Genomic DNA, 22,100 nt, shown 5'->3' with positions numbered 1-22,100 from the left:
TGTGTTTAAAAAAAAAAAAAAAAACAGCCAAGAAATGACTTTAAAAATGCATAACATTTCTGGCTTTTTTAGGAGTTTCAAAAATAATAAAAAACTCCACAAAAAAACTCTCTGCATAAAGGAAGCCTTACAATTGCATGCTTGGAATTACTATGTAATGTCTTAGTTTTTGAAAGAATTGTATTTTTTATGCTTGGTTCAAAATGATATTATATGTAAATGTTGTAAGGTCTTTTAACGCCACGCAACTGTTCTGTTCAGCAAAGTTTAATGATCAGTGAATCCTCTATTCGCAGCAGTTTCAGTTTGACTTTTGATACCCTAGCTGTACGTTTTTGAAAATACTCAGAAGAAATGTCAACCTGTAACTTCTGAGATGTTTCTGACTTGTAGAGCATTTTATTCCAACCTTACAGTGAAGATAGCGGTGCTAGTAGATTCTGGAGATACCTGGTGCCCAGGATGTACTAGTGGAGGGGAAGGATGCAGATACAATTGAATGATATGAAGGGAAGAGCTTGATAAGGTTGAGATGTAGCTTTGGGGCTGGCCCTTAAAGACAATATTCTTGCTCCATCTTTCTTCTAATAATTCTTCTATTACTAGGATATATCCTAATGATAATTGTCTTGCTGCATGATGAAATTTACCCCAACAAAGCAATCAGGAACTCCCCCAGCATCCTTTCATTAGTTCTGTGCCTCCTGTTTTATGTACACCATAGATTGTCCCCTTTCTATGTTCAGGAGAAATTATGCTTAGTGAGATTGGGAAAACACTCTGCCTTGTGTGTTTTTATATAATCATTAGAGAACATAATTGTGACACAGTACCAACCACATAACCCTGACCACCCAGCCACAATGCTAGTACCATATTATACCCATAACAGTGCTAGCTACAATAGTTCTCCTTAAGGGCCCTTTCACATGGCCGTAGGCGTTTTATGTGCGCCTGCCGGTGCCATAAAGATGCATGAACGGGCACACAAATCTAACATCTGTGTGCCCGTTCAGAGAGCACAGCCTCAGCGCATATAAGCCGAGGCTGCAATGCCATTGGGCATAGGGAGACAGCTTAGCTGTCTCCCCCTTCCATCTCCCTCATCGGCTCACCTCCTCTCTCCTCCCCTCCAGCTGTTTTCAATTGGGGGGGGGCAAAGCTAAACGCCCGCCCCCTTCCCGCCCCTTGTCCGCAGCCAGCAGTGGAAAGGGATGGGGCAGAGCTAAGCTCCGTCCCTCCCAGTGCAAACAGCCGGAGGGGAGGAGAGAGGAAGAGATAATAGGGAAGAAATTTAGCAGTCAAGCTGCTAAACTCCCTCCTACCTCCCTTCTCCGGATGTTGTCATTGGCTCCCATAGGAGCCCATGCAGCGTCTGACGTATTCTGGCTGGATAGTTCCAAGACTATCATTTTGGCCTGGCGCTATATTGGCCTGGCTGGGCGCCTTTACGCCACGGGAATATGGCCATGTGATCTGAATTTAATGAATGGCTGAGCACTGCCTGTGATTAGCTGAGCGCTCAGCCAATCAGACCCAGCCCTTTCAGGAGGCGGGGATTTTAAATCCCCACCTGCTAAAAGAACTTCATTTCAGTGCGGGGGACCAAACGGCTAGACACTTCGAGCCCCGACAGCGGCGGAGAGGTGAGCATTTTTTTTTACAATACCTAGGTTTGATTTTTCAGGGAAGGCTTATATTTAAAGCCCTTCCCCCAAAATCATTGCAGGGGTTGCTGGTATCCCATTGCCTTCAATGGGCCGCCAGCAGCAGTCGCGGCCCCATTTAAAGTAATGGGTATGGATCCTTGTTCATGTGTGTTTTGACACGTGTGTATATGTGCAAATCCACACTCGTGTGAATGAGGCCTAAATGTGTTGCCATATTGCCTTCCAAAGTATCCCTATAACACTGCTGGCCACACTTCCCCCACAGTGTCCTATAATAGTTCTAGCTACAGTGTTCATCAAAGTGCCCCTATTATAACAGTGCCAGTCACAATACCTCCCACAGCCTTCCAAGACAGCACCAACCACGATACTCTTATAACAATGCCAGTCACACTGTGCCCTCTGATGCCCCAATAGAAAAGGTAGCCACATTACCCACTGCAATGCCCCATAAAAGTACTAGTCACAGTACCCACCAGAGTAGTCATTTAAAAGTCCCTGTTAAAATACTCCTTTAACAGTGATAATACCAATTCTTACCACAGTGCCCCCATCAAAGTGTCAGCCAATAACAGAGCTCTACCAAAAAATGTCCCACAGCTGTTAATTTTTGCATGGTGGCTGGTGCCTAGTGGTGGATCCTGTGACTGCAGCTTGGTAGATGATGTGCTGGAGAGTAATCAGCTTCGCTATCATTTGCACTGCTTATTCCCTTAAGGACATGGTTTTCAATTTATTGTACAGGTAATTATGGATATGATGATTCCAAATATGTGTTTTTTAAAAACTTTTTTAAAATACAAATAGGGAAAAGTGCACAAAAAAGTTTTCTTTTGTTGTTTTAACGTTTGCTTCCCCCCCCCCCCCCCATTTTTTATTTCTCTGTATGGGACTTGAACTATAACAGCTCTTATCGCTATGATAATGCATTGTAGGAATTCTCTACTGCAATGCCTTATTGCTTACAGTAGCAATCATAGGCAATGGCAAGCCAGGACGCCAATATGTGGCGTCCTGCTTAGCCCTACTCGATGTAATGACATTACAGAGGGATCACGGCATGTGGGGGGTTAACAGCGGGGATCCCTGTTCTTATCTATTCCCACTGTTGCAGTGGGAGGTTGGCTATCAGTATCAGACGGCTTCCACCATGGGATGGTGCCGGCTCAGCTTCTGTACCCGCGCCATCTACATGACATAAGTTTACGTCCTGTTGCGTTAAGTACCCCCAGACAGGATGTAAACTTATGCCCTGTAGCATTAGGGGATTCAATAGCGCTATATGGGACCATTTTAACTGCTGGAAGGAGCCGAAAATGGATGACAGAGCAGAAGTGATTTGAAGGCAAAAGTGCAGGTACTCTTCAAGCACAGGCGCTAAAAAAAAATGTCTTTTTCATATTTCTTATTCTAAACTTTTGCATGCTACTGTGTAGTTATTTTTGTTTCCTGTCTACATTTAACCTACTTAATGATAGAAACTAACATTCTCTCGTGTGAATTAAAAATACATTTATAGGCTATGAATATGTTTTTGAACGAATGGCCTTGGAGCGTTATATAGGAATTGTAATTTAATCTAAATGTGCTTAATCATCTAATAATCTACAGTCTTTTATGATGAAAGTGTGGAGCTGTACATACATCATTGTAACCACCAGGTGGCAGCAATAACTTGACAATCTCATTTTGGTAGTAAGACAATTTCCTATTGCACTGTTTTCTTGGCTGGGTTGCAGTAATAGAATGCTGATTGTAAAGACATGATTCATTTTAATAGTGAAAAATCTTTTGTTGGTAATTTTATTATGAATAACTCGTAAATGTAGCACTAATTGAATGTAGTTACAGCATACTTTTACAACATTTTTTCTGTTATTTTAACTAGGTCTTTGTATATTGGAGTAGTTTTGAAAAGACAAATAGAAGAACGTGCCAAAATAATGGAAGCATTTCTACATAGACTGAATAAACATTAATGGCTATGTACACCATTCTGCAATGCAGTAATTTTGCAATAGGTCTTTAAACATTTGTTGTAATTTTGTTTCTATAGCTCCAATGCTAACCTATGAGTTTCCTAGGTAACATACAGTGATCAAACTCTGTATAGTCTGATCCTTCAGTTATACCTTCTTCCATCATTGCCCTACTTCTTTACAATCTACTGACTGTATGTTAGCATAATGTTTGGAAACAGTTGATAGAAAGTATGTCTGCAAGGTCAGATTATACAGCATGTGCTTGTTATTTGCTACCATGGAGATGCACAGGTCTGCATAGAGCTGAAAACCCAAAATGATAGGACATTTTGAATTAGTTACTTTAAATTTCATTTAAGATGCATTTGGACAATAACAAAAAAATTGCGTAGGTGGATGGAGCTTTTTATACAATTTAATGGTCAATTGTTGGGCTGCAAATCCTACCAGATACAGTGATACACTATTTTCCCCCAAATTATTTTATTTTTGGGTTATTAAGGTATATATACACTAATGTGTAGATTAAAGTGAAAGTTTGTGACCACACTTCATCAACACTGGTGATTGCATGATGCAAGATACAATATATATAGTTGCCAAAAAAAGGAAGTTACCCCTTTGGAATTACCTAGATTTCTGCATTAATTACTAAACTAATAACATGCAAACCATTCTTGTCTTTTACTGATCACATTGGGTAAATATCCGCAGGCAGAGAGAAAAAGTAAGTGAAAATCTGTATTAATAACTTCTGCAAGAGATAATTGGGAAAAGGTGTTTTGGTTAAAGGGGTTTTCCAGAGAAATACTACTGATTGACCTATCCTCAGGATAGGTCATCAATAGTTGATCGGCTGGGGTCCATAGGTCTGGACCCGGAGCGATCAGCTGAGTGGGCGCATACTGTCAGCACTCCAAATACACAGAGGTCAAAGTGAAAGTTTCTGTGCTGACCTCTGTGTAGTGACCAGTGCTTGTAACTGCAGGCACAGCTTGCGTTGATATCAATGAGAGCCGTGCCTGCAGCTACAAGCACCGGCCAGTACACGGGAGGACAGCGCAAAGACTTCCACTCCAAATACACAGAGGTTGGAGCAGAAGCCTCGGCGGCGACCTCTGTATAGTGACTGGCGCTTGTAACTGTAGGCACAGCTCCCATTGATTTGAATCAGAGCCGTGAGTGCAGTTACAAGTGCTGGCCACTACACGGAGACACAGAGCTCAGTGCGGAGGCTTCTGCTCCGACCTCTGTGTATTTGAAGTGCTGACAGCATGCGGTCGGGGTTCCGAGCGACAGACCCCAGCCGATCAACTATTGATGACCTATCCTGATGATAGGTCATCAATAGTATTTTCCATGGAAAACCCCTTTAAGGAAGTGAGATTGGAAGTTTGGGTTTCACAGATGCTTTTTCCATTAAGTAAAAGCTCATAAAGCCTGTTTACTGATAAACCTGTGCTTTGCAAGACAGATTGGTTAGTGTAAACCATGCCTCAATGCAAGCAACTTTGAAAAGACCTCCGAAGTCGTGTTATAGAGACACATGGAGATGGAAAAGGCAAGAAGTATTGCTAAAGAGCTGCATATACATCAGTCCATGCATAGGCAAGTTATCTACAAATGGAGAAAATTCAGGACATCCTGTTAAGATCCTCCAAGAGCACCATGGATGATTCCCTAAGAGCAGGGAGAAAGAACCCAAGGGTAACAGCAAAAGATCTATAGAAAATTCTATAGACTGCAAAAACTTCTGTTCATGTGTCCACTATTAGAAAAACACAGAACAAGAATGGTGAGCATGGAAGGACACTATGATAGAGGCTGCTGCTGACCAAAGAACCATTATGGCCTGTCTCAGGTTTGCACAAAACCACCTGGACATTCTACAGTGCTTCTGAGAAAATGTTCCATGGACAGATGAGACAAAAGTGGAACCTTTTAGTACAAATGTACAACCCCATGCTTGGAGTTAAAGAAACAAAACATTGCACACCAAAACCTCAACTGTAAAGCAAGGTGTAGGGAGCATTGTGATTGGGGGCCGTTTTACTGCCTCAGGGCCTGGATGCTTTGTAATCACCGAGGGAACCATGAATTCTAAGGTTTAGCAAAACATTTTATAAGAGACTCTAAGCTGAAGATATGTGGGATGATACAACAAGACAGTGACCTAAAGCATACAAATAACATATTGGGTGTGTGGAGATAGATTAGATTAGATATTGAGTTGGTGTTGTAGTGTTCATTGTTCACATTAGTTGCCACTCAATTTAATATACAAGGTAGTCCAAAGGTATAGAGACACCCGAATAAATGGAAAACAGTGGTAGGGAACGTCATCCTGTGTGTGGCATGTTGCTAAAAGAGAGGAGGCAAATCTGCGAAGAGAGAGTTCAACATGACGGCCATTTTGAAAGCCACCATCTTGAAACCAAGTTGATATTTCAAATGAGAAGGGGTTCATATGACATGTATCTGAGCTTAAATGTGATATACTTTTATTCCTCCTAAAGTTATTATCAATGTTCTCTTTGTTACAGACACAAATATGTCTGCAAGATTAACATGGAAGGAGAGGACAGAGATTGTGTTGATCTCTGGGGAGTGAAGCATCGAATTTTTTTTTGCAGATTTCAACAGTCGGTACCCTAACATACCATCCATCCATCCTTGCACAGTTTGCAAGTTGCTTGCGAAATTTCAACAAACAGGTTCTGTGTTGGACTTGCCAAAAAGGGGACATAAGAAAACTGCCACAGACAAAGCAACAACAATGGCTGTGTTGGATCCATTTGCTGCATCATCTCAATCAGGACAATCCTCATCGCCACATTGAATTTGCAGAATGGGTGTCATAGCAATTGCAACAGGTCCCACATTTCACAGAGAGAAGTACTGTAGAGTGATGAAGCCAACTTCTACATGAATAGGGAGGTGAAAAAATAAAACCTTCTCAAGTGTTTCAACACTAACCCACACTGAACAGATTCACCAAGCTAGCTAGTGCAAAAAATGACTTAGTGTGGTGCAGTGTGTGGGATACGAAGATAGTGGGCTCATTCTTCATCGGCTGTAACTTTACTGTTTCCAAGTATCTTCAACTTGTGATGAGGTGTTCCCATCTCTGTGCAACAAATATGGCACATTTCCAGTGTTCTTCCGGCAAGATGGTGCCTCCCCACATAATGGATGTAATGTCTGGGGTTTTTTGAAACAGCGTTTTCTGGGCAAGTGGATTGGGCATTGTAGCCTGGTAGAGTGGCCGCAGCGCTCGCTGCATCTCACCAACTTTGGACTAATAGTTGGGGTAATGTCAAGTCCATGGTTTAGGCAGTGTAAATGTAGAGTGTGACGCACATGCAATTGCGGATCTTGGACACCTATGCAAGCATTTCTGCTGAGCAGTTTCTCTCAGTGCATTATGAATTGGAGAAGAGGATAGTCTTGATGATTTGAAACAATAGGGAGCACATCGAGCATATACTGTAGTGGATTGTTGTTGTATTCCTTGTCGCTGAAAAAGTGTTGATAACTTTGGTAGGAATAAAGATACATGAAATCTGAATTCCTTGTCAAATTCTCTATTAGATACATATGTCACATGCACCCTTTTCCATTTGAAAATATCGATTTGGTTCCAAGATGGCAACTTTCGAAATGGCCACCATATTGGACACCACCCCTCTCAGATTTTCTCCCTTCCCCTTAACAACATGCCACATACAAGATAGCATTTCCAAGCAATGTTTTCCATTTATTAAAGTGTCTCCATATCTTTGGACCACCCTGTATAAGGTCTGTTTTCAGGAAGCAAGGGCAAGAAACACATGCCAGGGGGACTTGCTGAACATAGGTTTGAGCTGTAGGCCCCCAAGAGTAGGCTCAAGCATCATCAGTTAGAGTCTGAGGGGAAGGTTTGATGCCAATTGAGAGAGCACGAGTGATCCATGTTAGGTGCTGGACTTGTGTGCCAATGGCTTATGAGTAATATAGACTAGAACCTGGTCAGCTAGAGAGTAATAGTGACCAGAAGTCAGGAGACATATTGTGGGTTTGTGCAAAGCTGAGGAGAGAAGTTGCCTTCCAAGTGGAAATGAGTCTCTGAGAGGGAAGCAAAATGGCTGGTTTGGAAAACAAGGCCCAGAGTACAGTTCATGGGATGGATAGTGAGCTAGAAAATTACTATTAGCAGTCTGAGAGCTGATAGAGTGGTGCCTCTATGTAGGAGGTGAGCATGCTAGTGTTCTATGAGGGTCACAGTATAGACAGAGATGGATGAGGTGAAATGTCAGCTCATGTTATTAACTGTGTAGAGTCTGTTGGAGCTATAGAAATAGTTGGCCCATTTTGGGAACCAGTGTTGGGGGCGAGGGGTGCTGTGCTCAAACCTAGGAGAGGCTGTTGTTAGGTCCTGATTGGTATTCATGGAGGTTCCCTGTCCTTGTGAGATAGCTACAGTATGAACTAGTGACCCTGCAAGGCTGAAAAGTGGTCTGGTAGTACAGTCCTGAACTAGACTAGACTGCGTGGAATACACATAGGAAGGGGAGGCATAGCAGAAGTCTTTGAGAGGGTAAGGGTTCTGGTGAGACAGCTGTCCTACTGTTGGTATGAGAGCGTGGTGAGAACCTGAGGTGTGGTTGGAATTGTTCTGTAGTGGGACGTGCTGATTGGATGTAAGGGTTCTTTTACATAGGACGATCTGTTGGGCAACAGATACTGGAAAATTTGTCCCAGCGATGATTGTTCCATACACAGGAACGAGCATCGCTGACTAAACGGAGGTGGAGAGGCCGGGGATCGTCATTGCAGCCCGCCCAACTCCATTCACAGTAAGTAGGCAGTTGTTCATTAGTGAATGATTGCCTTTTTACATGGAACGATATGTAGTTTAGTTTTCTGCATGCAGAAACTGAATGACCAATGAGAAGTCAGATTTGTATGCCGATCAGTCAGGGCCTGTATTTACACTGAACGATCAGTGGATCAGGGGAATCCGAATGATAATCATTCCGTGTAAAAGCTGCTTAACCTGATAAGGAGATTGAACAAAAAGAACAGCAACCGAAAGACAGAACCCTTGAGATGCAGGAAAATGTGACCAGAAGAGGGCGGCACTGAGAGCAAGCCCTGTAGTGGAGTAAGATTGACACTAAACATGTGGTGGGAGTTTAGAGCTTGGTATGAAATTTTGTGATGTTACATAGTCTGGGTGTGTCTCAGTGAGATGAAAAGAGGCCTTTCAAAGATCTCTGCACAATTGTTCTGGGATTTATTCATCAGTTTGTTTGTAACATTAAAGAAACTAAACTCATTAAATGAACTGAACTGAAACCAGCAAGATTATTGTGCCTCTTAAAAGTTGACCATAACACATTGATTGCCACTTGCAATTGTGCTTAGTAAAGTACACTATCACATTTTTGTTTGGTCTGTGATTGTCTTTATTCTTAAAGGTGTAGTATAGCAAGTTTAAAAAAAATAGCCTACGTGCCTTGCGCTGGTGTCCACCTCCCCACCCCCGAAAATCGGGGTAGGACTTATTTTCGGGGAAACCTGATAGTACATGTACATGGGACGACGGTCGTCTAAACAAGCGCACAAATGGAGAACATTTAGAAAGGCAGATCATCACTGAGAATCGCTCCCTTCTTGCTAACTTTTCACTCAGTGCTCCCATTCTATAGGAAGCACTGAGCGGGGAGCGTTTAGACACAGAGAGAAGTCAGCAGATCAGCAATGATTTTTATGCTGGTTGAAACTGAGCAAATGAACAGTAAATAAATAGTGCATGATGGCTTCGCATGTAGACGTAATGACTATCGTACATTTTCGTTAATTTCAACGAACATTGGAAATCAATAAAGCCTAAAGAAGACATTTATTAATACCCTGTTATATGGAAAAGCTATGACTGCACTAAAAAGAGCAGTGCAGACACAGCTGGAGCATCCTATTTAGCTATGCTGTTAGCTAGCGGAAGATGCATTTCTCAAGACCGTCTTCTTGAACAGTTGCTGCATAGTTGAAGACAAGTTTTGTATGAAGAGTGTACAGAATAGGCTACTAAAACCTATTGCAAAAATGCTTACAATCACCTATTCTGAACATAAAATAAAAGCACAGTGACTCTTTAATTGAAGTCATCAAATGAAAAAAAAATATTGCAAGAAGGGACATCTAAATAGATTCTTCTAAGGACTTGTTTCTGGAGCAACACCTTTTACAAAAACAATGCCTTATAAAAGTTTACTGCTTTTGCAAAATTGGATTCATTTAGCGGCTGAGGCCATTGTGCTCATCATTTGGAAACAGATTCTCATAAGGACATGTTCCTTGTTGCAATACTGTATTTTATTCATTTGTTGACTAAAGTTATTAGACATATTATATAGTTTTACATTATAGTTATTTTTAGCAATGCATGTACCTAGTCAGTTTAACTTGCCATGCCTTGCCGTGGGGGCGCCACAACAGTTTTTATTGCTGTGTCTTGTTGTTGTTTATTTGCTGTATGTCTCCCAAACCTAGACCTTTAATAGTTTTATTTTGGGGGGGGGGGGGGGGGGGGCAGGGAGGTTCACTATACTGTGTGTATGGTATTATACTAATTGGTTTTATTTTACATGTACTTATATTTTATAATTAGATTTTTGTGATGCAGGACATAAAATTTACTTTTTAAAAAGTATTTGTTTTAATCAAATTTCAAGCATTTAAATATCAGTATTTAGATCAAGATGTATTAGAGCATACCAAACTGTTCAGGTAACTGTTCAGAATAAACTGACATTTGTGTGTGCATGGGCAATCACACTGTATCTGGCCACTATATCACCAGTGTATGGTATTTTCCCCTCTGCAGGCTGCATTTCTTATTTTCAATTTTCTCTGAGCTGGCGGCTGGAGCCTAGCTGCTATGATGTTGTCTTTCCTACACTACACACACAAATAACAGCCACATGGAGGACACTTGAGGATTATTGAGCAGCATAGATGTGATTTCACTAGCTGCAAATCTGGCCAGCTTCACATGACCGGATTTTTATTGCGGAATCCACATATAGGAAACACAGCAATTTGCACACATTGAAAGGTATGTACTTTCGCTTTTTCCTTCACACTTGCAGACACAAATTGCATATTCCGCAAGTAGGGGAAAAGTCACAACATGATCAATTTTGCTGCTGACTCCGCGTGAACGGCCTCCATTGATGTCAATGAAGGCCGTCCGACCTGAAGCCCATACACAACTGACATTGCGAATGAGTCACAGGTAGCCGCGTCATTGCCTAGTGATGGCATGGGAAATGCAAAGATTCTTTAAAAAAAATCTGTACTATGCATGACCACCTGCAAGCCTCTGCGGTCATCTGCATAACAGATTTTGCAGGTATGCGGGGTCGCCTGCCGGTGTTACAGCCAGTTTCCACTGCGGTATCTGACCTGGTCGTGTGCAGCCAGCCTCTCTCTGTCACAGCTGTGTACGTTTCTGTCTTTTGTAGCTTACTCCTCTCCCCCTCCATAGATTTCTATTGACAGCATGAAACAACACCCTCTGCATTTCCTGTTAGCTGGCTTGCTATCTCTGTTACTAGAGATGGACTTCATCACCTTGAACAGCTAGTTTGAAGGAAGGAAGACACTTAAGGCCCTTTTACACACAACAATAATTATTGTTCAAAATTCGTTCAAAAGCCATCTTTTGAGCTATAATCATTGCACTTTGCATCCATCGCTGACTTTAGCTCAGCTTAATATCCGTTGTCCCTGATAAGAGGGACTGCACGCTGAGTTCTCTGCGAGCAGCGCTGATAACATTCAGCTGCTGTCCCGCTGGAGAACAATAGCGATCTATTTATAGTTCAAACGCATTTTATTTGGTCGTACAATCAATCAATAAGAACAGCTTCTTACACATAGTTATAGCAAAAAAGAATAAAAAAATCTTCATATAACCTTCACTATATGAGTATCGAGTCTTCCATATATAAAAGCATATCCAACAACAACAAAATAGTTTGAGGGTGTCCACGAATGGAAAGCCTCTCTGTGCAGGTATAAAATATGAGGACATAGAGTAGCGAGAAACAATCAAGAGTTCAAGAAAAAGATAAAGAAAAGTGAAAAAGAAAAAAAAAACAAGAATAAAAGAAGAAAAGCTCCTCCGTGTTCGGCAGGTCGGGCCGCCCGCCTCTGATTATATCATCTGTTGCTAGTTTCTTACTGATTTAAGGGTAAATTTCCCCTCTAAGGAGCCAGTCTGGAAGTTGACTGGAAGAACGTAGTGTTAGCCATATCGCCCAGGTTTCATAATACTTTTGAAATCTGTTGTCATCTGTAGCTGTGGTTTCTTCTAATTGTCTCAGCGTGTCCACAGCTTCCAACCAAAGTACTCTGGATGGGGTTGTTATTGATTTCCATAACCTCGCGATTACCAGTCTTATGGCCAGAATGAAAAATCTTAGTAATCCTTTTTTTGTACCTGAGATGGAACCCTGGAAAATCGACAGAAGTGCCAATTCAGGGGAGAAGGTGATCCCAGGATGCATCAGCGCGTTATAAAGTTTATTTACATTTGTCCATAGACTATGGATCAAAGGGCACGACCACCATATGTGAAGGAAAGTACCCTCCTCTACTAGGCATCTCCAGCATCTATCTGATTGCCGTGGATATATCTTGGCTAATTTAGATGGAACTCTATACCATTGAGAGATCAATTTGTAATTTGTTTCCTGAAGTTTGTTGGAAATAGATAGCTTATGTGTTAAAGTTAGAGCCTTCACCCAATCTCCTTCTGATATTGGGTGCCCAAACTCCCTTTTCCAGCGTGATTTAAACCCCATTTTATCGTCCTTTGTCTCCTCTGCTAGCAAGATGCGATATGAGCTAGAGATTTCAGCTTTAGGTGGATCAGTTGCCACACACAACTCCTGAAACCTGGTCAAAGGCCTACTCAGTTGTCCCATTGTGCCCAGGGAGCAGACATAACTACAGATTTGGAGGTTCTGAAACCATGCTCCGGCCCCCGGTCCCCTGGATTCCAAAATGCTTTGTAGTGCTTTTTATGTTCGCATTCTCCAGCAAATCTCTGATATGAGGTGTCATAACCCCCAATTTGGCCTGCAGAGAACCATCATCTGTTGGAATTGGTAGTCAGACCAATTGGTAGTTTAAATTTAGAGATCAGACCACCTGCTGTTCTCTAAATGCATGCAAATGAAGCTAGTTAGCTACTAATGGGCTGATTAGCCCATTAGTACCTAATGCAAAATGATCGCTCAAAACTGTCAGTTTCTGACTAATTTTGAGCGATCATCTGTGTGTGTAAATGGGGATTTAGTGGCCAGTACTTTAGAGGGATTTTTCAGCACAAAAATCATTTTAGGTAAATACAGAGATTTTGCACTTTTGCTAGTTACAACATTAGTGACTGCTTAAAGACCCTGAGAAATACACGTTTTAGGCTTATACACGCAGGTGTATTTTTCCTCAGTATTTTGTGATTCAAAGCCAGGAGCAGGTACAAAATACAGAAGAAATGCAATTCTTTCCATTATATTTTCCCTCTGTACGCTCTGCTCCTGGTTTTGGCTCACAAAATACTGATGAAAAATACACCCATGTGAATAGGCCTTTAAGGTGTGTCCAAACATTTGACAGGTATTATATCTTTATGGATCAAAAATGCAGATTTGTTGATTAGTATATACTAAATGTATATATAAAATATAGAGTAGTCAAGTAGATGTATTTGCACAGATGCAGGCAGTGTTTTGTAATTCATGGTCTTGAAAGGAGACAAAGAAATCCCATTAAATGACTATATTACAAAATGTTTTTGCATCAGAACATTTCTCAGTTGGCAAATATATCTAGAGAGATATTTTAAAGAAAGTATGTTTTCTTGGGATTTATTGTTATTGCGGTCAATAGATACAACTCTTGAGCTAAAAGAACATTATGTTTTAATAAGCATTTGGGTATGAATTGTAAAACTAAGCAATAATAAATAGAAGTTGCAGCTGCCAAGTAATAGAGAAAGACAGGAAAGTGGAACAGCTGCCTCCTTAATCAAATTGTTTAGGAAGAGTATATGGATAGCTGGTATAGACAGATGGCAATGCCTGAGGGATGTGTCTAGCTGGATAAAAATATGATGATCTTGAGCTGCTAGTGTTGCTATCTTCAATTACTAAATAGAAATAACCCACATATTTTATTCTATAAGAAAATCAGAATGCATATAGAGGTTAAGTTTGTAAAGATTTTAAAAGGCATTATAAGGTGGATGTACCATCTATCCCATAACAACAGTATCAGTAAGTCAACCATTTAGTGCCAGCAACACTTTCACCTAGTATATGGATACATGAAGTTAGAGTATGACCTCCTAAACTTAATGCCCAATGCACACGGGCGTATTTGCACTGCGGGATCTGGAGCATTGAAAAATGCATTTCCATGCCCACAAACGGAAATCAACTGCGATATTCCCCTCACGGGGTGGAAATCGCAGCATGTCCTACTCTAGTGTCCTACTCGGAAAGGCTCGCACTATCCATTGCATCGCCGGCCCGGCGGCTCTGCACTGAGCATTTGCGGCTGTGCGCCAGCTGGCACATCCGCAGAGCAGAAAGAAGACTGTAACAAACATGATCAAGGTTATACATAACTATGAGGCACACCATGCAGCTGCAATGAGACCCCAGGAGAGAGGGAGATTAGCCCTGGTTGATGACATTTCGTTTGTAAGGTCAGGTTCACACAAATGTATTTTGTGTGCATTTATGCATCCATAACATTGACGAGTATCCTGGCTCGACCAATGGGCTGATTGACCCAAACTCAGAACATCATAGTTTTCTCTGATGCGCTGAGTCTGGGTCAGTAGACCCGCAGTCAAGCTGTCAGGACTCGAACCAGGAACCTCTTGCACTATCCAGCCTGTGGACAGTTCCTCTGCATGACTCTCAGTCTTGTTCCCTGATCCCAGTTATCTAGCTCTTGTCTCCTGGTCCTGACTCCACCTCTGTTCTTGATTGTACTTCCTATAAAAACCTGGCCTTGCCACTCCCTCAGAGCATTTGATCCAGCTTCTCTTCTGCATACTATTGCTACAAGACCTCCCGATACCAACTTTTCGCTTCCCTCCTGACTACGTTACCTGTTTCATCCATTTGTACTGCAAACCTAGACCTCATGTTGCTGACTTCTGGCTTCCCTCCTGACTATGTTCCATCTGTACTGCAACCGGAGACTCCCTGATAATGACTCCTGGCTATCCTGGAGTGACAGGCATGGCTACTACACCCATGGCTCCTATCCAGCGCTGGTAAGACGCTACACTGGTGGAAATACTAATTCATAAATACATTGCAAAATAAGTTGGCGCTATACAAATAAAGATTATTATTATTATCTGTGAAACTGATCTTAATCAGAAGAGAAAACCTGTACATGACTTCCCTTTCTACAGGAACTCGATTGATAGCAGACAAAATGGAATTGGCCCAAGGTCATGGCAAAATGGTTTAGGGGGAACAAATTTTAGGCCTTTTTATCTTGTTGGTAAAACTTGGAACTATAATAGGAGGCCCATTTTGATCTATAGATAGATTGACAAGACACTGACAACACTTACAAATTCTTTCTCCCGCGTATGTTTTGCCTCAGCTTCTTTCATCACCTCTTGGGCCTGCTCCAGCCTGGCATCCACTAGCTTCTGCTGGAGGTCTTTCTGTTTAAACATTTGATCCAGGTGCTGCAAAAATTCAGAAAAACTTATGAGATAATGATTATACAAAAAATTCCATTATGCAAACATTTTGCAGGAAAACCAGACTTGTCTTAATATAGTCTGGGGTGTAGTATCTGATGAGGGGGAGGGGCTTATGGCACCATTGAATTGTAACATGCTTCCTTGTCGTGAAGTTTGCAGATCCCGTGGGACAAGGTACAACCTGGCTAGAGATCTGGGTGATGCAGGGTCAAGTATTCGGAGTCCTAAGTGGCAACACATGAAGAAAAAAATTGACAGATGGCAGTAAGTGCAGACACCAGTCTGCACCAATCTTCAACTATTGGACATCAGTCACCTAATTATGTTGCCCTATGTAAAGAGCGCTTTCCTAGCCTCCCCTGCCCTCAGTGGTGATTGCCATGCTGCTGTATATAGACTGATACACAGCAGCCTGTCAATGCCTGTTGGGAAAGTAGGTTAGAGAGCACTCTGCCCATGAATACAGCAAACTCCATTGTATTCTTTGTTCATTTTCATTAGCCAAGCTTCACACAATTTTCTTGTGCCATTTGGCTAATAAAAGACCAGTCTCCATAATTTGCTGCTCCTGACATAAGGCAGTATATATAGATCTCATTTAAGCAGAGACTGAGAAAGTGGATGGAAAACCCAAAACAAAATTTGGGCTACTACTCAATTAATCCATTAAGGGGTTATTCCAAAATTTACTGTTTTCCCTTATCCACAGGATAGGGGATAACTTTATGATCAGTGAGGGTCTCACTTTTGAGACCCTTACTGGTCCAGAAAATGGGGGTCCTTTGTCCCCACTCCCCATCACTGCAGGCTCACTGCACCCCTCGCAATGAGGAGAAGATTGAATGGAGCTGCAGACATGCATGCACAGTACTGCTCCACTCACTTTCAATGAGCCTGACGGAGATAGCTGAGGTACAATGTCCTTCAGCCACACTGAAATAAATGTAATGGTGGCTGTGTTTGCTCAGCCATCTCTCCATCAATATGATGTCACTGCAGGTAGGAGAACCATCCCTGTAATGATGAAAAGAGGGGAAACGGGACTCCCATTCTCAGCAATAAAGTTATCCCTTATCTTATAATGTTGATTTAGGGATAACCCCTTTGATAATTAGCTTTAAAGGCAAAAAAATATCTTGATATATTCGAATAGTTATTAATTGGCCATCATATGTGATCAGTTGGGGTCTAACCCCAGGGAACCTGAAGAATAGCCAAGGTTAAGAGTCACATAACTGCTTTCACAGACACCGCAGGGTGTCAGTACATGTGGCCGTCTCTGGTACTGCAGCAATGTTCACTTGCAGCTCAGAACCCCTTCATTCTGCTGACTGGTGGGTATCTTGAGGGTCAGACCTCCACTGATCACACAATGATGGCCAATCCTAAGAATCGGACATCAATGTGTATTCCTGGAAAATCCCTTTAATTCTTAAGATATAGAAACATTTTCAAATACAAAAGCTGAATTGTTGACACATCTGTACTAATAAATTTTCTATTACAGCTCAGAAGAAAAACAGCCATAAAACATCTAGCAATCCAATGCAGATGGCAATCTATCAAACTGTCTTTGGATTTACAATTATGGCTGACAAGTTATTTGGTATGCTAATAGCACTACAGGATCACTAAAATCCTGGATTATTTCCATATGCAAAGAACATTTCTGAAATGCGATAAATAAAAGTAATGTCTAACAAATGACATCCATAGGGTAATATACATAAACAATTATTTAACAATCTTGTAATATATCAATAGTGGACTGTGTTCGTCGAGTCAGTTACATTCAGTTTATATTCATCATATGGAAGCCATTTATTTCTATTACACATCTAACAGTGTTTGGCATAATTGTATAGTGCACCTGTTGTGATCATAAATCCAGCAATATCAATATAAAACTCCATGTGGACTGTAAAGCTTTTTATTGCCTCCCTTTACAGGTTTGCTTGTTTTCAATGAAGATTGACAGCTAGGGCAGCTGTTCCACCTTACCTCTTCTCTGACTTCATATTGGCCAACGATGCTCTTGAGTTTCTCTGCCAGCTCGGCATTTTCCTGGCACAGTTTAGTGTTTCTGTCACTCTGCTGCTCTATCTGACTCTGGATATCTGCCAGTGTTATCTGGAAATGGTTAGTGATTTCTTTCCGTTTTTCTTCTTCTTCTCGAGCTCGTTGAATGGTCTCCTCCTAAAAGCAACATTTCCCAATAATATCACTTGCAGGAAAGTATTTAGATTTAATTGGATGTTATTATATGGTACTGAATATTTACATTTGGTCATTAAAATGTAGTTTACACCCTTAGACACCAATTTACTTGCTTGCAAATATGTCTGAAACTTCTACTTACATCAATGATTGCTATTTATGTATGTGCTTGTGTATGTAGTTATACTAGCAGGCTGTTTATTTGTTTTGCCCTTTGATATGGGATATAACCTTTCTCTGGTTACAGCTGAGGTACGTTATATCTCAAAGAAACAGACTTGTTTTATATAACGAGGAAACATACTAGAAAAATAAACATTTTGTAATAAAATGTCAGAGTGCTTTCACATCCCCAGGTGTATTACCTTTGTAGAACCTTTTCCTTCAATGCTCAGTTGTTTGTGCTGAAGACCTCTCTTTCTTCCTAATTCATGAAGTTACTATCATTGTCTACTGATGTAGTGGAAATGCATCCCAGTCACTGTTCCCTGATTCTACAAGACTTCTAGTTCACGCCACACTTTCCCTTCTTCCCTTTCAGATCACTCCTGTAGTCACATGCCTTATAGGTCTCCTCATTCACTTACTGTCTAGGTGCTCTCCCTAAGGAGAAAAGACACCCGTCCTGACCAATATCACAGGCCTCTCGTTAGCCAAGCCAAAAATCTACTGCACACTGATGAGGGGCAAACACCGCGAAACAGCTGTCTGTGCATGGATTCTGGCTTGGCTTTCAATTCCCAGTCATTGTTACAAGGCTTGTATAAAGAGTCTAGCATTAACTTGCAGGAATGCTGCCTTCTAGTAGGTGGCGCTGCGAAAGTATTGTTCTATCTTCCTTATTCTCACATAACACAAACTACCTTCATGAATCAATTCTGTAAAGCAGGACTTTGTTAGCTAGTAGATTCTCTCTATAGACACACAGACAATTTGTGATTACTTGTTTGTGTAAAATACTGGAAACTAACAGTATTAAAATCTAAAGTGTATTAATATATATTTAAAATATCGGAAGATACATCTCCATTGGTATCATTATAGTATACAAAGACAGAAAATAGCTTTATTTACAATTATGTTTCAATCAGCATAACACAGTCACAGTCAACATTACTCAATCCCCATTGCACATGAGGTTTATTTGCCAAATTTGCAAGCTTTCAGCTGTATGCAATAAAACAATCAAACCAACAGCTCAACACAACTAGTATAAAAAGTGGTTTCTCCTCATTCAACATAAAATGACACTTTTAATGACTATACACTTAGTAGAACACTTTTTTGATGTTATGATCTGCTGCGAATATGATGCATAGCCAGTAGGGATGAGCGAACGTGTCCGTTACGGACACATCCGCACCCGGACACCGGCTTTGCCGAACACTGCAGTGTTCGCGCGTAAGTGTCCGGGTGCCGCCGGGGGGCGGGGAGATGCGCGGCGGCGCGGGCGGCAGTAGCGGGGAACAGGGGGGAGCCCTCTCTCTCTCCCTCTCCCCCCCACTCCCCGCCGCACCCCCCCGCGCTGCCACGGCGGCCCCCGAACTTTTTCGCCCGAACACTGAAGTGTTCGCAAAGTTCGGTGTTCGGGCGAAAAAGGGGCGGAGCCGAACGTGTTCGCTCATCTCTAATAGCCAGACATCAGCTGACAGCGTTCCAAAGGAATCCTAGCCCTTTCTTCATGGGCAATGTCCTCCAGTTTACTAATATTATTGGGTTTGCATTCTGCAACCACTTGCTTTAAATCCCACCAAATATTTTCTATGGGGTTCAAGTCCGGCAACTGTCATGACTACTCCAGAGTCTTCCAGAACTTCTTCTGAAAGCAAGCCTTGGTGGAGTCTGAGGTATTCTTGGGATCATTGTCCTGTTGGAAGCTCCAATGATGCCCAAGCTTCAGGTTCCTCTCAGATGGCATGATGCTTTCTCCTAGGATTTCCTAATACTTGATTGAGTGCATCTTGCCCTCCACATGCTGCTGGTTTCCAGTGCCAGAGGAAGCAAAGCAACCCCAGAGTGTCACCGAGCCACCACCATGCTTCACCGTAGGCTGAGTGTTCTTTTCAGCATATGTTTCATTCTCACTCTCCCAGATATACTGCCTGAAAGCTCCCATTTTTTTTCACAGTCTACAGAACAGAATGCAAAACCTTCTATGTCTTATTTACATGGTTTAGAGCATATTAGGGCCAATTTTCTTGTGCTTTTGGGTCAGTAGAGGTGGATATCTTGGATTTTGGGCATGAAGACCTTTGGTGTTTAGTATGTGCTTTACTGTGCAAATGGAAAACTTAGTACCTGCTGCCACCTAATCTTGTTGCAGGTTTTTTTTACAGTCCATTTAGGGTTTTTCTTAGGAATCTGGTGTCAGCGAGTGATGGCTTCCTCTTTCTGCTATATCTAGGTAGCATAGCCAGTGTTCCTTTAACTTTGAATTTGCAATTTTGCTACCAGTTGTATCACTATGAACATTCAGTGCCTTTGCTATCTTTTTGCATCCTTTTTATTGTTTGTGCAAGACAATCATCTCTTTTCTTAACTTCCTGGACGACTGTCTAGACCTAGTTATATTTCTAACATGCAGTCAAACATCACAGTCAACAAAGCAGTAGCTAGTTCAGCCATTTGATGTGTTTTATCTCAAGCACACCTGATGCAACTAATAAAGCCCATCATTAGTTGCCTCAGGTGAGCTTGAGACAACACATGATTTGCAAATGTGTAGCTTTATGAGGGATTCTGTTAAGGGGATTGGATACTTCTGAGACTGCAGAAGTCATTGAAAGTGGCATTTTGTTTTGAATTTGGAGAAACCACTTGTTATATTAAAGGTGTTGAATTATTTAAGTTGTTGTATTGTTATTTGCAAACAGCTGAAAGTTTGTAAATTTGGCAAATAAACCTAATTTGCAATGGGGGTTGAATAATTTTGATTGCAAATTTGAAGCATGAAATATGGTTCACTAGTCAAATCACTTATGTTTACTTGTACAGATAACTCAAAAAAATGAACACCAAAAAAATTCCCTCCATACATCAGAAGTTAAGTGAGGCAGATACTGAGCAGGACGCCTTTTGCACATCACGTGACTTCAACATACTCCATTGATTTCAATAGAAGGTGGAGCTGCGAGGAACAGGGAGGCTTATCAAGCAATGCGTTGTAAAGTGACCTCAGATGCCAATTTCAGCCCAAGCCACTGCCCAAGATGCAGTCTGCATGTCTGTATTTATAGTGGGATATAAATAATGAATCTTTATTTATATATTGCATGCATATTATGCAGCACTTTTCAAGTCAAAAATGCGTTGCATCGCATCTGTAAAATTTCGATACTCTCACGCCAGTTTCATGCACGCTAGAGAATTGGAAGTGTTTCTCATTAATTTCAATGAGAGACCTTGCATCGCACTCGCATGCACATCATACAGCATGCGAGAGCCGTGCGATGCATTAAAGGTCCTATTGAAATCAATGGGTGATGTGTTCCAAGGAGTGCGAAGAGATAGGACAAGGCTTGATTTTTTTCCTGCACTGCATCGCTCATGTATATGATTCCAAAAGAATGGGGGTCATATTTGCGTGTCCCGCAATGCACAAATCTCGCATGATTCATCCATATGAAAGTGACCTTAGGCCTTTCTATTTTCATACAACCAGTAAATCTGGTTAATTCCAGTACAGAAATGTGTTGAAAGGACAGGGTGAGTCAGGGTATGCTTAGGGAATGCTCCCTGCATAGGACTGACCATCCTATTTGTCAAGCAAAAGCAAGTTGGTGGAGTGGTTAGGGACATTAAGGGTCCTGGAATTATAAAATCTATACAAGTGAACGTAATTGATTTGACCAGTGAGCCATATCTTGTGCTTTATTATGCTGATTGAAGGATCTTAATCAATATGGCTATTTTTTCTGTCTTTTGTATGGTAAAGTGATACCAAAGTATTATATATATATATATATCTTGCCAAGTTGGGAATACCTCTTTAAGCCTCCTATAATAATGAAAGGAATAAAGCGCCATAAAGATCAGCTATGTCAAGTCATGGCATATTAATAGCTTCCACTGAATTGTATTGCAGTGGATAAGAAAATGATCAAAGCCAGAAATCAGTTTCCATCTATTTTTGAACCATTTTTAAACAGAAACCTGGAGTCACAAATATGAATGTATTTTTCTGGGTAATATTTCTGGGTAATTTGTTACTATCATTTAAATTCTTGTTTGTCATCGGCTTCCGATTTGTTTTCTTAAATTGTGACTGATAGGAAAATACATGAAAATAGATACGAATGTCATTTGTTTTCCTGTCAAAATCCATTAGTACGCAACAAAAAGATCTGTGAAACTATTGCTGAATGTCACAACAATGCGAAGTGGTGTAATTGCTTAATGTACTCAGTATATAAAACATAATGTCAATTCTTTAAAATTGCAAAT

The 22,100-nt window shown here is 41.2% G+C and overlaps 1 protein-coding gene across 1 annotated transcript in view; it reads right to left on the bottom strand.

The window, feature by feature from the left end:
• The window catches only part of TXLNB (taxilin beta), a 122,679-nt gene that overhangs the window by 38,721 nt on the left and 61,858 nt on the right, over positions 1-22,100 (bottom strand). The window contains exons 5-6 of the mRNA XM_066605488.1: positions 17,442-17,636; positions 15,303-15,422 (exon numbers count right to left, since the gene is read on the bottom strand). Coding sequence (XP_066461585.1) covers positions 15,303-15,422; positions 17,442-17,636 — 315 coding nt within the window. The remainder of the gene's footprint in view (positions 1-15,302; positions 15,423-17,441; positions 17,637-22,100) is intronic.

This window comes from Eleutherodactylus coqui, chromosome 1 (assembly GCF_035609145.1).
Source record: "Eleutherodactylus coqui strain aEleCoq1 chromosome 1, aEleCoq1.hap1, whole genome shotgun sequence".
Classification (NCBI taxonomy): domain Eukaryota; kingdom Metazoa; phylum Chordata; class Amphibia; order Anura; family Eleutherodactylidae; genus Eleutherodactylus; species Eleutherodactylus coqui.
Note: the sequence above shows the minus strand (reverse complement) of the source record. Positions and strands in the feature narration are given on the sequence as shown.